The following is a 14,158-nucleotide window of genomic DNA, read 5'->3' on the forward strand; positions in this document are numbered from 1 at the left end:
AGGGGTGGGAAACCTGCCTGGGACACAAAGATGAGGGAGGCACCTGGAGAAGGGTCTAGGAGAGGTGGGGAGGGGCCAAGGCCTTCTAGGGAGCTGGGGCCTGGGAGAGCCACAAGCAGCTTTTACAGGATTGTGAAAGCCTAATAGGAACTCTTATTCAGTAACAAACCCGCTGAACACCAGGCATGCGCAGGTTCCCCCAACCTAGCCTGGTGGAGAAAGAGGTAGTAGAGGATACAAAAATAACCACATGGGAATCAGGGGATTATAGTTTATTTTCAGATTTACTCAGAGCGGTGAGGGCTGACCAGTGGGCTCCATGTGCATCCCCTTCTTGCATTTGGTTTAATCAAAAACTTCCCTCTCCCTACCTCCAAACCTCTAGGTTGTGCACGATAGACAAGGCCTTTCCACCCTGACCCACAGGAGGAGATTAGGCAGGTGAGGAGTGTGGAGAGTGGGAGTAGGGTAGGGGGGGTAGAGTTCAAGTATTCACAGTTTCCCCATCCACACCCCCTGATTACACTGTGCCCAGGCCATGAGGGAGGATCCCAACTCTGGGGTTCCTAGTGACATTAACAGCTCTTTTCTCACTCAGAAACCTCAAGATGAGCTCCTTACCCCCTTTCCCTGACAATAACAAACAAGTCCTAAAGTCTAGTCTGGGCAAGGAGGGGACTTCAGGTCTCCACTTACCCAAGATCCCTCCTTCCTTATCTGGAGTGATGGGGGCAGGGTGGGCTTCACTTGTAGTGAACAGGTTGGGTTGAAGTGGTAATAGGGGAGGAGAAGGGAGAGAACTGAGGGTCTCGGGAGGCAGGCTGGGGGGGGCCAATGAAGTTCTCACAGCTCTGGTCTATACCCCCACTCCCTCCCCATCCCACACCCAGGCCCAGAATCCCTGAGAGTCCACTGCAAAGGCAATATGGGTAGGGGGAGTGGGAGCAGGGGGAGAGCTTAGGAAGGGTCAGGACTGGGCTCCAGGCCCAGCAATCAAACTCTGACCTTCTAGAACAGCTGAGTCCTGGGGCGCACAGGGTGACCTACGAACCCCCACTTCCCAGGCATCCTCGCTTGGGCAGAGTGGTGGGAATGGGGGGTGGGGAGAGTCCTTCCAAGGGCATTATAAAAAGATATAACCATTAAAAATTTGGAGGGAAGTGACTCTCAGCCTCTTGCTTCCCCAAGTTGTCAATCTCCTCAGCACCCAGGAGACACAGCTGAAGGAGTCCCAGAGAGCTGAGGAAGAAGGCTACAGCCCCTCTCTGACAGGATGGGCCCCAGAGAGGGGGGTCATTAGCACCATGCAATGTTGGGGCACCCCGGCAGCCTGACTGACCCCTGGGCAGGGGCCCTCCTAAAGCTTGAGTGCCCCACTTGCTAAAGCTTCTGTATTCTTGAGTGGGGGGAGCCCTGCAGGGGAGGGGATGAGGGGAGAAGGCTTGGCTGAAGTCCAGGCAGGGGTACTTGGACTCCCCCTGGGAGTCACGATTTGAAGAATCTTCGTACCACAAACTGGCCCAACAGAACCACAGACAGAACTATCAGCACGTTCAGGATGGGGCCATTTCCCAAGTTCAGGGCTGCCACCTGCCAGGAGAGACAGAGTGGTCACTGAGGGATGGACAGCCAGCACAGGCTCGCCAGGGCAGAGGCGGGGCTGGGAGAGCGGCCACACTTACCCAGCCGCCCCTCTGCGCAATCCACCGGGCAATGCAGTGATGCAGCATGAAGTCAGCCACGAAGCGGGTCACCTGGCCCAGGAAGCCGGTCAGGCCATGCTGGTAGATGTGGAGGGCCAGGCGGTAGCCAAAACCCAGGAGAGCCACCACGCGGCCCCAGTTAATGCCACTCTCGAACAGGCTGCGGGCAGAGGGGCGATGCTGTCAGTGGAGAACCCCAGGAGGCCCCCACGGCCTGCTCATCCTCTCCCACTGTCTGGTGGCCACCCGCCCTGCTCCCAGCTGGAAAGCAAAACGGCCGAGCCGTGAACCAAAGTGGCAGAGGCTGCTCCAGCTGGGCCTCAATCTGGGAAAAGCCTGCATCTCTGTGAAAGGAGGAAACTCAGAGGGCCTTTGAGCAGGCTGGTGCTGCTGGGTTGTGGCCGTGAGTGCCAACAGGCGGACAGCAGGGAGGGCAGGACAAGCGGACAGAGGCAGCAGGGAGATTACCTGTGGCGGACGCTGCTGGCCTGGCAGCCCAAGAGACAGCAGAGAGAGAAGGACAAAGAGGAGGTTAGGACAGGTCCTGGAACCGGAGTGGGGAGGGGGCGGCCTCGAAGGACATTCGGGCTCTGAGCGTCTGTTGTCTACCTTCACCCCGGCGTCAGTCCCCTCGAGGCTGACTCCTAACCCAGATTTAACAACAGATGACACTAGTAAGGACGGCCACCATTCTGAGCCCACTTCCTCTATTTTATAGACACAGGGCCTGATGGCCAGAGGGTTTCACAAAGCCCGTTAAGTGGCAAAGCTGAGATTGGACCCAGGCACGTGGTGTCTTTAACCACTGTCCACTGCCTCTCAGACACAAGATTGTAGCAAAGGGACATGAGCATTTCTGGAACATGAGCAACCGGACTGTCTTTGGCAGGAGTATGATTCCGAACTGAAAGGACAGCTGTGTCTCAGTGGGACTGGGGAACTCTGGGGACAGCCCCATTCTGGGCACCTCTCTAGTCCCAATCTAGCCGGTCAAGTCCTCAGTACCCCAGCTCACAAGAGCTGTGAGCTTCTACCCCAAAGAGGAGGCGTCTGGGGCCCAGAGAGAGAAAGACAGGGGCCCGAGCCCATGCGTGAGCTAACAGCAGATACGGGAATGGCACACACATCTCTTGATGCTGACAGAGAAGCATGTCTCCCATCCCAAAGGCGGGACACGGTGTGAGGGCAACAGCACAGCGGGGAGGCCAGGGGCCAGGGCTACCTCGAGGCAATCTTGATGAAATACTCATAGGCGTTCTCCACTGTTGGCTGCAGGTGCTGCAGCATGGCCTGGAACTCGGAGTCGTAGCGCTGGTTGATGTCGTCCCCGATGATGGCAAGCTGCCGACCCACCTGCCCCATGGTGCTGGAGGAATGGGAGCCAGGTAGGTGAGGAGGCCCAGCGTGGGCAGGGCTGGGGCCTGGGCTCACGGACAAGGGGTTCCACCCAAGATGCCCCCGGCCTTGTGGACCCCTCCCTGGAGGTTCCTGACAGTGTTCTGACATGAGGGCCAAGGCCAGGGTCACGGGACAGGCATGTGCTATAAATGGTGCAAGGCCCCAGCGGGGGGTGGAAGCCCAAAATGAAAAAAAAAGGCAATGATGGGAGAAGGACAAGACCACCCCCCTTCTACCCAGCCTCCCCAGCTCCCCAGGCCTGCTGGGCATTGACTCCATATGAACCTCCACTTCCCTGAAGATGTTCCTGTGGGCCGAGGGGCCTCTTGCTCACCTGCTAGGTTCTAGGGACAAGGAGACCATTTCTGGGTCAGCAGGCGCAGCCGCCCCCTCAGCCTCCTGCTCCTGCCGATGGCGGTAAAAAACATAGCTGCGGAAAACCTCCTCAGTGTCCCGGGCTACCTGCTCCTCTGAGAATCAAAGCCAGGAGTCAGGGAGGACGGGCTGGACCGGGCAGCCCCATGCTTTGTGCATGGGTCACTCTTCGAGGCATCAGCTGTCCACACCCATGGGCAGAAGCATCCCTAACTCTAGTCCTCAGTTAACACCCAGTGCTGCCTGTGTCCAGGATAACCCTCACCACGGCCTTGTGGAGCAGGGGAATCCTAGTTTACAGATGGGCAAGCTGAGACGCAAGGTCACATGGTCAGAAAGAGCCAGGATGTAAGCTGGGCATGTGGGATTTTCAGTGTGTTTGAGTGGGTACAGGTACCCGGCCCTGATGGCCCAGGGAATGTGGAGAAACAGAATTTGAAATTGTAGCTCTGTGCCTCGAAAAGTCACATAGGTACATAGGGACAGATGGGGCACTGAACCCAAAGCCCCTGAAGCAGTCTGTAATGGGCTGGGGACTCCAGGCGTCTCTGATGGTCCCCTCTGGAAAAGGGAAGAAAGGCAGCCATCTTACTTCCTCCCCAAAGTCGTAACAATCACTTTCGCCAGTTAGCAGGCCTGATGGGGTGATATGTCTAGGAACTTCCTTCTTTCTCCTAGTGGAGGAATAGAATAGCCACACCCCACTCTACTGGCCTCTCTTCACCCCTTCCTGCTCCTCTTCCTTGGGATGGCGCTGTACCTGCCTCATACTCCCTCCCGGGCCTCTCCTAGCCTCTCCCCCTCTAACCCCAGGCCCAACCTCCTCCCCGCTCCCAGGGCTCAACCTGGACTGCACTCCAGCTTCTTAGGCCACCTGTACTGGGTGGGAAGATGCCTTCCTCCTTTATCCGAGGTGAGTGAACGGGGGAGGAGAGCCTGCCTGTTAGTCCTGCCTGGTCCTGACCCCTTCTGCTCTCACCACCCTCTCAGACAGCCCTGGTGGTTCTGGGATGGGCAAAGGGCAGAGAGACCCTTACCAGAAGTAGAAGATGGGGCCGGCTCTCCACACCCCTGCCTGGGAGGACCGGGGCCTTGCCCGGATGCCATTTCTCAGGTCCCAGTGGAGGACAGGGTTAGCCTGTGGGGATGGGTGAGAGAAAGCCATGATGGGGATGGGCAGGGGCTGGTTGACGAGAGGGTCCCACAGCCACAGAGAGAGGAGGGGGTTCCCCACTCCCCAAAGACCCACGGTCCTAGCTCCAGCCACCTCTTAATTTCACAACCTTGGGTCCCTGTGGCGTCTGTGGGCAGAATCAGAACTTCCTGAGCATTTCACTAGCAGTCCTTCCAGAGAGATGGAGAAAGGCAGGGCAGTCTGGATTCATACCTAGGGTCCTGGACCCAGGGCCGGGGTGGGGGGGAAACACCAGCAACACCCTCGTGGATCTCAGGTCATAATTCACCTCACTCCTGGGCAAATGAGGCAAGTTTTAGAGGCTGTGGGTTCTTTCCACTGCTCCTGGGACCTCCTGCACCCTACCTAGCACGCACTTACCACAGGATTGCCACCTTCTAACTAATGACCCATGAAAGCTGTGCTCGAAGGTTCCACTTCCCCTTGGCTGGTCAGAGCACGCCTGTTTTCCAAGTCAGGCCTCTTGGCCACAGACATTTCCTGAGTGCCAAGCCTTACTTACTTCCATCTCCAGGGGTGTCAGACACTGAAAATGCACATGAACCCAGCAAGGTAAGCATCATCATACCCATTTTACTGGGGGGTGGGGGGGGGGAAAGTGAGGCACCAAGAAGTTAGGGCCTGAGGGCCACTTAGCTAATCAGGGAGTCGAGTTGGTTATCTGAATTTTCATCACTTCATACCTTCAGTACTCCTTTAAGATTTATTTTCCAGTTTGTGGTTATCTGTTAACATCCCACCTGTGCTCTACCCATTCCTGTGTTGCAGTGAGCTGAGGAAGCTGTCTCTGCAGTACCCTCCTTCACGCCCCTCCTCCACCACACCGCATACCTGCTCTCCTGTCCCCGGCCCGTTTTCCTCTTTGCTTGGTCCTGGCCACAGCCCCGGTCCTGGCCACAGCCCCGATCTGCTCTGTGAACCCTTGACACAGGGAGTATTTCCTGGACGTGAACTGTTTCACTTTCAATTTGCACCCCTTCATACCCACCCCTCCCAAAGCTGCCTCCATCAGCCTTTTGGGGAAGTACCCCTCCTCCCACCGGGGACCGGGGACCAAGCACAGCCACTGCCTTCTCTCAGGGAGGACCTGAGTACCCTCCCCACCTTCCTCCTGCCTTTGGCCTGGGGCCATTTTCAAAAGTGCCCCAGGGCAAGAGGTCTCAAGAAGGGGTGGGGGAGAGCACTCCACCCCTCTACTTACTGCGGGCAGGGAGAAGAAGAAAGAAGGGAGAAGGCAGACCCTCCCCTCCTTCAGCCCTGCCTGCCAGCAAGAAACAGACCTTTGCTTGGCACACCCCCATCCCTGCTGCTCCTTCCGGAAAAAGATGCCCTTCCCTCTTCCGTGGTACCCCGCCCCGCACCCCCCAGCAAACCCGGCACCCCTGGGACAGCAGGACCGGAAGATGCTGACTGCACCCCCAACTCCATCGACCCCTACCCAAGGGGGTCGCAGCTGGGGAGTAGGTGGGGGCGTCAGAGATGTCCCCAGGACCAGAGGCCTCTGCCGCCCTGGGCCTACCCCTGCCCTCATCCAAGTGGCCTGACTTCCTGGTAAGGGGAGTTCCCTGCTCTCCACTTGCCAGGACCAGGATGTTCCCAGAGGGAGATGCCTGGTTGGGCGGCAGACCCAGTCTAGGGCTCCTGGGGCAGCAGGAAGCACCATGAAAGTTCTCTCCCTGCCCCTGACCTTGGCTCTGACCTCCACTCCCAACCCCCCAGACTGCTAAAAGACCTGACTCTTTAGCACCCAATTCTTTGGCTCCCAGGGCCCGGGTAGGGCCAGGGCAGGGCCGGGAATGGGAGGGGAGGCGGGGGAATTGTCTGAGGGGCATCCAGAGGGAGTCCGGACTGGATCAGGTCCCCAGCAGGAGCTGGTGGACCTGCCCAGATAAGTCTCCAGACCTCCCCTTCCGCACCCGGCTGCCTGCCGGCTCCCTGTATCCCCACCCCAGGGTCTGGGGCTGCCAAAAGCTGGAAGGATGGACAAGACCCTCCCACCTTACCTGCCCGGACCTTAGCCCGGGCCCGGATGGCTCACAGGGCCGAGGCCAGAGATCCTGAGGGCCCAGCAGCTGCTCCCGGGGGGATTGGGGGCCCAGGCCCGGCTTCCAGGAACAGGGGTGAGTGCAGTCCTGGCGTTAGACACAGCCTGCGCTTGTCCCGGCGCTGCCCCAGGGACCCGCGAGGCCGCGGTGATCCTAGAGGTGCCGGCGGCTCCTGGTTCCAATCAGCTCCCTCTAGAGGAAGCTGCTGTGAAGCCGCCGGATGCGGATGCGGGACCCACAGCTTGGGGGTCGGTCTTGGCTCCTGGGCGGGAGAGACGCTCCACCCCCCACACTCGGCCGCACTCAGCGGGCATGGCTCCCCTTCTCCCACTCCTGCTGTCTGACCTGCACCCCCTTTCATCAGTCAGTACCAATAAAAAAGCCAGGAGGGCAGAGTTTCTGAAGCGCCACAGTGTGCTTTGCACTTTGGCGACAGGGCCCTTGTCCCGTGGAATTTTCTCAGTAACCCTTGGAAGTGGGTGCTGGCCCCTACGCCTCTTTTACAGATGAACGAACTGAGGCTCAGCGGGATTAAAGAACTCCCAAGGGCACTGAGCTGGGTTTAAGATCAAGTCTCTGGATGCCGTGGGGAAAAAATAACACTGCATTGAGATTCAGCGTGCAATTAGGACGCGCACAGGGCAGCTTGGTGGGGGTTTGACACCCTGGAGGTGATAGACAGGCCAACAGAGATGAAAACGGGGTGTCTGTGTACCACCTGGGCCCGTGCCAGCGGATGCTGAGAAGAGAGAAGGAAGACAGATACTATCTGGCTGTAGGGAACGGTTCTCAAGGGCAGAGGCAGCCCCGCAGGATCAGGGAAGGACAAGCCAGGTGGAGAGAGGTGTGTGCAGAGGCTCCAAAGAGCCCCTGCCCCATTCTCAGTCCAGGGAGCCCCCCAAAGCTTCCTCTGCCTGCCCCCCCACCCCGTGCCCCCTGAAGCCTCATCAGCCATCCCAAATCTGCCTCCCATACCTCCTTCCCTGGCCTCAACGACCCCCTGCCCTCTCTGCCCCCCCACTAACTCCCCCTGTCATGTATTCCTCCCAGCCTCCCCATCACCACCACCCCCACCTGACCTTTGCCTTCTAGAACTCCTGGAAGTTTCCAACTGGAGGTTTTAATTTGAAAACTCCTCCTGTTCTTAAGCAGTTGGTGGGGTGGCAGCTGCAGCCGCTCCCTCTGAGTCAGGGTCTCTCTCAGGATGGAGGCCCCAGGTCCAACCCCTCAGTCCCGAATTTTGGGCCACTCCTCCATGTTCCTTTTTTTCCGTAGTCTGGTGGGGAGCAGGGGCAGCCCCAAGAGCTCGGACAAGGGCCTGATGCGGAGTCGGCCATGCCCCTCCCAGGAGCAAAGCACCACCCCTCTGATGAGGAACCGCCAGGGAGGAGCGGGGAGGAAGGAGCCAAGGCAGCCAGCCGCACTGCCCTACATGCTCTCTGTGGCCTTGCCATGGCATGATCCCTTGGGGCTAGGGATGGGGGACACAGGGGCCCAGAACCCCACCCCAAAGGAGGTCCTGAGGGTGGCAGCCCAGGGTGGAGAGGTGAAGCCCATCCTGTCCAGGGGAAGCCAGGAGGTGCTGGGCAACGTGTCCAAGAAGGAAAAAAGAGAAGAGAAGGAGGCAGTAGGGGAGGCCTCCGGGGATACAAGGACCTCAGACAGGTGAGGGGCTGGGCTATGTGAGTGGTGGGCAGGGGCCTGGGATGGGGGCACTGGGGCAAGGATATGGGGCAGAGATGGGAGGACCCAAATTGAGGAGGGCCCAGGAATGTGGGTCTTCATATGGGTAGAGGACTGGAATAAGGCCCCTAGCTCTGTAGGGAAGGGACAGGTACATCAAGGATGGGAAGGAGCCTGGAGGCCAAGGGTGGGCCAGGAGAATAGGAGGAGAGTCTGGGGGGAGGGAACCAGAGATGGGGTGGGTCTTCCCACAAGTCAGAGGTTGTGGGTGGAGGCACCCAAGGTGAGAGAGGACCAGGCTGCCATTTCTTCCCAGCTCCTTCCTGGTCCCCACTCCACCCTGCCTCCCCCCCCCCCACTCTCTCCCTCCTGTTTCCCACTCCCATTTGGACCTGGCACCACTCCCTGTGAGAAAGGGGGCCCACCCCTGTATGATGAAGACCTCAGAGGACCAAGCAGGGAACTGTTGGAGGCAGGAGGGAGGAATGGCTGAGCAGAGCCTGAGGGAGGTCCTTGGGGAGTTTGGGGGTTTAGGGAGCCTTTGCCATGTCTCTGGCTCCGCCTGCCACCCCCATCTGACTATGCTTTGGAGTCAGGGGCCACTTTGCCCAAGCCTTGGAGGTGAAACAAGGATGCCCACAGAGGGCCATGGGGCCACCGGAGGTCAGCCCCAAGACCTTCACCAGGGAGGAGGAGAAGGAGTGTCTGCTGGACGGTGAGTGCGGTGGCCACAGGCATTGGGGCAGTGCCAGAAATAGGCCCTCTTCCTCAGACTCCTCAGGGGTGTGGGGCCTGGAAGGACACAGAGTGGTTTGAGGGAGTGCTGGGGGCAGGCTGCCTGGATTTGAGAACATTCCATCGCACTATGCCAAGCTGTGGGACGGGGCCATGTTGCTCAGCCATTCTGTGTCTCCATTTCCTGATCCATAGAGTGAGCATGGAACAGTATCCACATTGGAGGGCAGTGGCAAGGAGTCCATGAGATGCTCTTTGCAGGGTGCCTAGTACTGTGCCTGGCACATAGGAGGTGTTTGCTAAGAAAACAAGGGACCTCACCCTCGCTTCAGCCCACCTAGTGCCCCTGCCCCCCTGGGCCTAGCTAGGCCTGGGCTGCCCCTTGTTCCCATCTGCCTGCTGGTGACACTGCCCCTTCACAGGAGACTTCAGGCTGGCCTCCTCGAAGGTGGGGGCAACTCCTTGGAACCGCCTCCTCACCTTGTACAAGCAGCTTCAGAAATCAGCCATGGCCAAGGTCTGTGGGTGCAGGCTGGGGCAGTGGGGGAGACAAGGGGGTTGGGGGGAGTGGGTGGTAAAGCCTGGGTGGGGTTCCTCCCTCCATTTGGCTGGGCCCCAGAATTTGTGGCTTGGGCAGATCACTCTTTACTTTTGGGGAGCTGTACCCTCCTGCTTTTTGTTTTATCTTGGGGGTGGGGGGGGGGCTACAGGCTTGGGTCCGTGTTGTCCTCCCCTGATCAGCTGCGGGGCATGCCCTCAGTTTCCTCTCAAGGAAGGCTTGCCTGATGAGAAAAACAAGGAAAAGGAAATGGAGGTAGAGGACAGGTCATTCAAGCTCTGTGTCCCAGGCATTGTCACCCTGCAGTCACCGCTGCATAAGACTTTCAGGTCAACAGACACAGTGGGTAAGTGCAGCCGGCAACCAGCTCTCAGGCCCAAGGGCTACCCTTGGCTGGGGCTCATGGGTGTGATACCAGTTCTTACCACCAGGTGGGACCAGAGGACCTAAGATGACCACTGGAGTTGTGGGTTGGGGCAGGCGGGCCGGTGGTGGGGGGGCAGGAGGGGGGACCTGTGGGTGGCTCTGCTGGAGAAGTCTAGCTAGTCCTCCTTTCTCCTGGTTTGGGAGGGCATGAGGTGGACTTGTGCTCCAGGAGCATCACCCTTTCCCAGCCCAGACTTCTAACTTGTTCAGTGGCCTGAGCAAGGACAGTATAGCCTAACACAATCCCATAACATGGTCACTGTTGACATTTGCGTAGCCATAACCATAGGTCAGACCCTCTTCTGAGCATTTGTCATGAAATGCCATGTCACAGCTCTGTGATAGGTCCTCCGTTATAATCTCTACCTCATAGTCAGGAAGCAGAGTCACAGAGAGGTTAAGTAACTTGTCCAGGGTCACACAGCTAGTACGTGGCAGAGCTGCGACTTGAACCTCAGCAACTGGGGTAGTCCCTGATCCTTGCTCTTGAGTCAGTGGCTGGTGAAAGGTGGGGGCAGATGTCTGCGCCTCGCATGCTCTCCCCAGGAGGTGAGGAAACTCACACTCAAACATGTAGGAGGGAGCCCACTGGCCAGTAAGTTTCTGGGGGAAGTTGGGGAGGGGGGGGGGGGGGGGGGGGGGGAGGTGGTACATGGCCGGATCCGGGTAATGGAAATGTAGGCACTGGGGCTGGGGGTGACCAGGGACTCCCCAGGGCTGGGATGAGTCCTGGAGAGCCCGAGCCATCTCTTCTTCCTTCCCTCCCCAGCAGGTTGTTCCACCCTCTCCTGCCTGCCCCATGCCCATCTCTCTGCCTCGCAGGTTTCGTGGAGTCGGAGTTAAAGAAGCTTCTGGCAGTGCAGCGGGACTCCCGCCTCTGGAAGGTGGGCAGCCATGATGGCCAGGAGCTGCTGACCAAGCCAGAGATCACCCTGGAGGACGCGGGCATTGTGGACGGTCAGGTATGCCCCAGCCTGTCCCAGACCACCACCCTCTGCCTGAGGCCTCTGGAGAAAGTGAGGCCTCCCACCTCCGTAGGCCCCTGGCCCTGGCTCCCACCTCCCCCGGCCTGGGTAGGGACAGCAGAACCCCTTCCTGGTGGTGGTATTTCCGAGAGTAGGAGGCTGACCCCCTCACACACACAGTTGTTTGTTTGTCTCTCCGTCTCTTACTTAACCCCATGATGTTGCTCTTTTTCTCTTTTCTCTCCCATTCTTGCCCACACTGACTCCCACAAACACTCGTAGGCTACCCATCCATGTCGCTCCACAGACCACCCGCTGCCCACCCTCCTTGACACTGGCCTTCAAGCTCAGGCCTGTTCCAGCTTCTCTGAGTGCACACAGACAGATCAGTTGCAGGAAAATGTGTCGATGGCCTTTAAAATTAATTTGCATTCATTCATCAGTTCATTCTTTCATTCTGTGGACATGTGGCCCTGACAGTCTATGTAGTTTCCTTTTGTAGGAAAATAAAAGAAAGAGCGTAGGGTTCAGAGGCCAAGGCTTTCGCTGAAGCCCTGCGCTGGCCTGGATTTGCTCTGTGGCTTTGGAGAAAGGCCTTGGCTTCTTTACCTGTAAAAGGAGCCTGGTGGGAGGACCAGACAGCACTTGATCTTAGCCAAAAGGCCCAAGTGACTGAAGGATCAAACAGGAAGGAGAGGGGATGCCTGCCGGCTGTCAAGGGCACTATGGTGTTAAGGATGTGACTTACCCCTTCGGGGAGTGAATACCTGTATCACCCACCCCTGGGGGCTCTGAGGGGCAGCTCTCTCATTGTCCTGAGCCTGCAGACCTGAGTCACTGGTCCCTCCATGCTCTAGGGAACGAGGCTGTGCACCTTATCCTGAACCACACGGTGGCCGAGCTCTGGCAGGGGCCTGCACTTTTGTCTTTTCACATTAAGGGGATCTCTCGTCACCCTTCCCGCCCTCTTCTCTTCCCTCTCCCCTCCAGAACCACCTTTGAGCCAGCCTGCCCCGTCTCAGGGGTAGGGGGTCACACTCCTGGGGTAGCCTGAGCGGCACTGGGGGTCCCTAGGGAGTTTCTGGGTAGTGGCAGGTCGGGGCCCAGCTCTGGCCTCATGTGGGGGACAGAGCTGCCTCAGGGCTATCTTCCTGCTGTGGGTGTTTCGAGGGTCCTATCCTCATCACAACCCCCCACTCTCTCCTTATCTACCCTCAGAGATACCAGGCTGAGGGGGAAAGAAGCCGCCCCCCAGCCTTTGGGGAATGCTGGGGACCTAGGGGAGGGGTGCTGAGGCAGCAGAAGCAACACCCTAGGCTGGAGGGAAGGGTGCAGAGCCCCCTTGGTGTGGTGTCCAGGACAGAGGTGAGGGAGGGGAGGGCTTGGCTCGGGTGACTGACTCCTGGGGCTTCCAAGGACCCCACCCCTCACGAAGTTGGAGGGAGAAGGGGCCCTCATTTAGTGGGAGGGAGGTGGCTCAGGGCTGTGGGGCCACAGGGGAGGGTCTGGAATGGCCTCAGGGTGCTTATCTCTGGGGGGTATGTGGGAAGCTTCTAGGGGTACAGAGCCGGAAGGGGGAGCCCGAAGGCGCTGAGGCCTCTTTCTTCACCCATTTCTGCCCCCAGCACTTGCTCCTGGAGGAGATGGACGAGCTGGGGAACTGGCCCCCCGAGTGAAGCTGCTGCCGCCCCGAGTCTGCCCTGCTCACGGATCCCTGCAGCCCGAAGCAGGAGTTAGCCTCCCACTCTGTGGAGGCACATCCGAGGCGCCCCCAGGGCCAAGGGATCTTGAGATCACTGGTATCCATGTGTCCGCAGGGTGGGCCTGCCCAGCAGAACATCCCCACCCATCAGACTCAGGCCTGGGTTATTAATAATAAAACCCACTTTGACTTTGGCCTCCTTGGCTGTTTCTGGACCCCACCCCTCAGCCTCAAGCTAGGAGCAGACTCAGGTTAGCCAGGGTCTCAATCTAGCCCCCAGGGTAGTAACCCCCATTGCAGACCCCCGAGTTCCAGTGGAGGGGCCACAGTGTGGCTTTGGAGCCAGAGGACAAGACCTTTGGTGCACCTGACCCCGGGGGTGGGGAAGGACTGGGGGTGAGAGTGCCAGGAAAGCCCGTGCTACCACAGGACTAGACTCTGTTAGGGGGAGCATCCTTGACTTCCCTCCCTTCTGAGTTCCCAGGCCATCTCGGCCTTGGAGTGGGGGGAGCGGGGAGGATCCGGGAATTCTCCAGCAGGAAGTTGCTGCCCAGCCAGCCCAGAGACAAAGCCAGGAAAGCAGCCTTGGGGCCATAGGGACCTGCTGGAGGGCTGAGCTGGGGGCAGGTAAAGGGTCCCCAGGACGGGGGGTGTTGCAGAAGGGTTCCCTGATATGGAGGTGGGGGTGGGGCCCCATCCGGCTACCCCTGGTCACAGCCCTTCTATACCATAGTCAGTGCCAGGTACCTCACAGGGATCCTGGTCAGAGGGAGATCCAGACGTCTCGAAGATCCAAAGGCAAGGATAAGCTTGAGTCAGGGGCACATAAGGCCGTGTCCGTACTGGCCACGGAACGGGGCACCCTCATACCTGACTTTTTGGGGATCCAGTAGAAGGGCGGGCCGGGTCCAGTTTGGACACCAGGAGTTGTTGTTCGCCTGGAATCCTTGACTCAGGCTCTGGGCTAGGGGCTGGTGGAAGGGCCATCTGACTCTCCCCTGAGTCAGCCAGGAAGCAGCCTTGTGACACTATGACTCACCTGTGCCCTAATTATTTCCTCCCAGAGTGTTGGCTGTTGGGAAGGGTGGGGGCCTTAGACAGCGGCCTGTGGGGGTTCCCTGGTTCCACCTGGACCCTTTGATCTCCCCCAGCACAGATGTAGCACCCCCCTATGGTCCCCATGGAGGGGAGACCTTCTCTCCCTCCCCCATCCTAATAAGCCCGTGACCTTGTGCCAGGCCATGTCCAGGCTTGCATGGGGATTCCCAGGGCCCAGAGCGCTATAGGACAGAGCTTCTGCCCTCCCCCATTGCTCTCCAGGTGGGGCCAGCCAATGGAGTGCCCAAGCAGCCCCACATTGGCTTGGGGTAGG

At 58.9% G+C, this 14,158-nt stretch overlaps 2 protein-coding genes across 2 annotated transcripts; one reads left to right on the forward strand and one right to left on the reverse strand.

Moving 5' to 3' along the window:
* Positions 1-257: 257 nt before the first annotated feature.
* Positions 258-6,810, reverse strand: LOC111152355 (BCL2 antagonist/killer 1). The gene is made up of 5 exons (XM_022510865.1): positions 4,514-6,810; positions 3,436-3,571; positions 2,926-3,069; positions 1,683-1,863; positions 258-1,590 (listed from the first exon to the last, which is right to left on the reverse strand). Exons 1-5 carry the CDS (start codon positions 4,581-4,583, stop codon positions 1,486-1,488), a joined length of 636 nt encoding a protein of 211 aa, XP_022366573.1. The 5' UTR covers positions 4,584-6,810; the 3' UTR covers positions 258-1,485.
* A 1,110-nt stretch (positions 6,811-7,920) lies between these two features.
* LOC111152456 (gametogenetin-binding protein 1-like) lies at positions 7,921-12,760 on the forward strand. The gene is made up of 6 exons (XM_022510948.1): positions 7,921-8,381; positions 8,996-9,114; positions 9,557-9,651; positions 9,895-10,039; positions 10,942-11,081; positions 12,710-12,760. Exons 1-6 carry the CDS (start codon positions 7,921-7,923, stop codon positions 12,758-12,760), a joined length of 1,011 nt encoding a protein of 336 aa, XP_022366656.1.
* The last annotated feature ends 1,398 nt before the right edge of the window (positions 12,761-14,158 follow it).

This window comes from Enhydra lutris, unplaced genomic scaffold (assembly GCF_002288905.1).
Source record: "Enhydra lutris kenyoni isolate GAN:26980312 unplaced genomic scaffold, ASM228890v2 scaffoldscaffold28, whole genome shotgun sequence".
Lineage (NCBI taxonomy): Eukaryota > Metazoa > Chordata > Mammalia > Carnivora > Mustelidae > Enhydra > Enhydra lutris.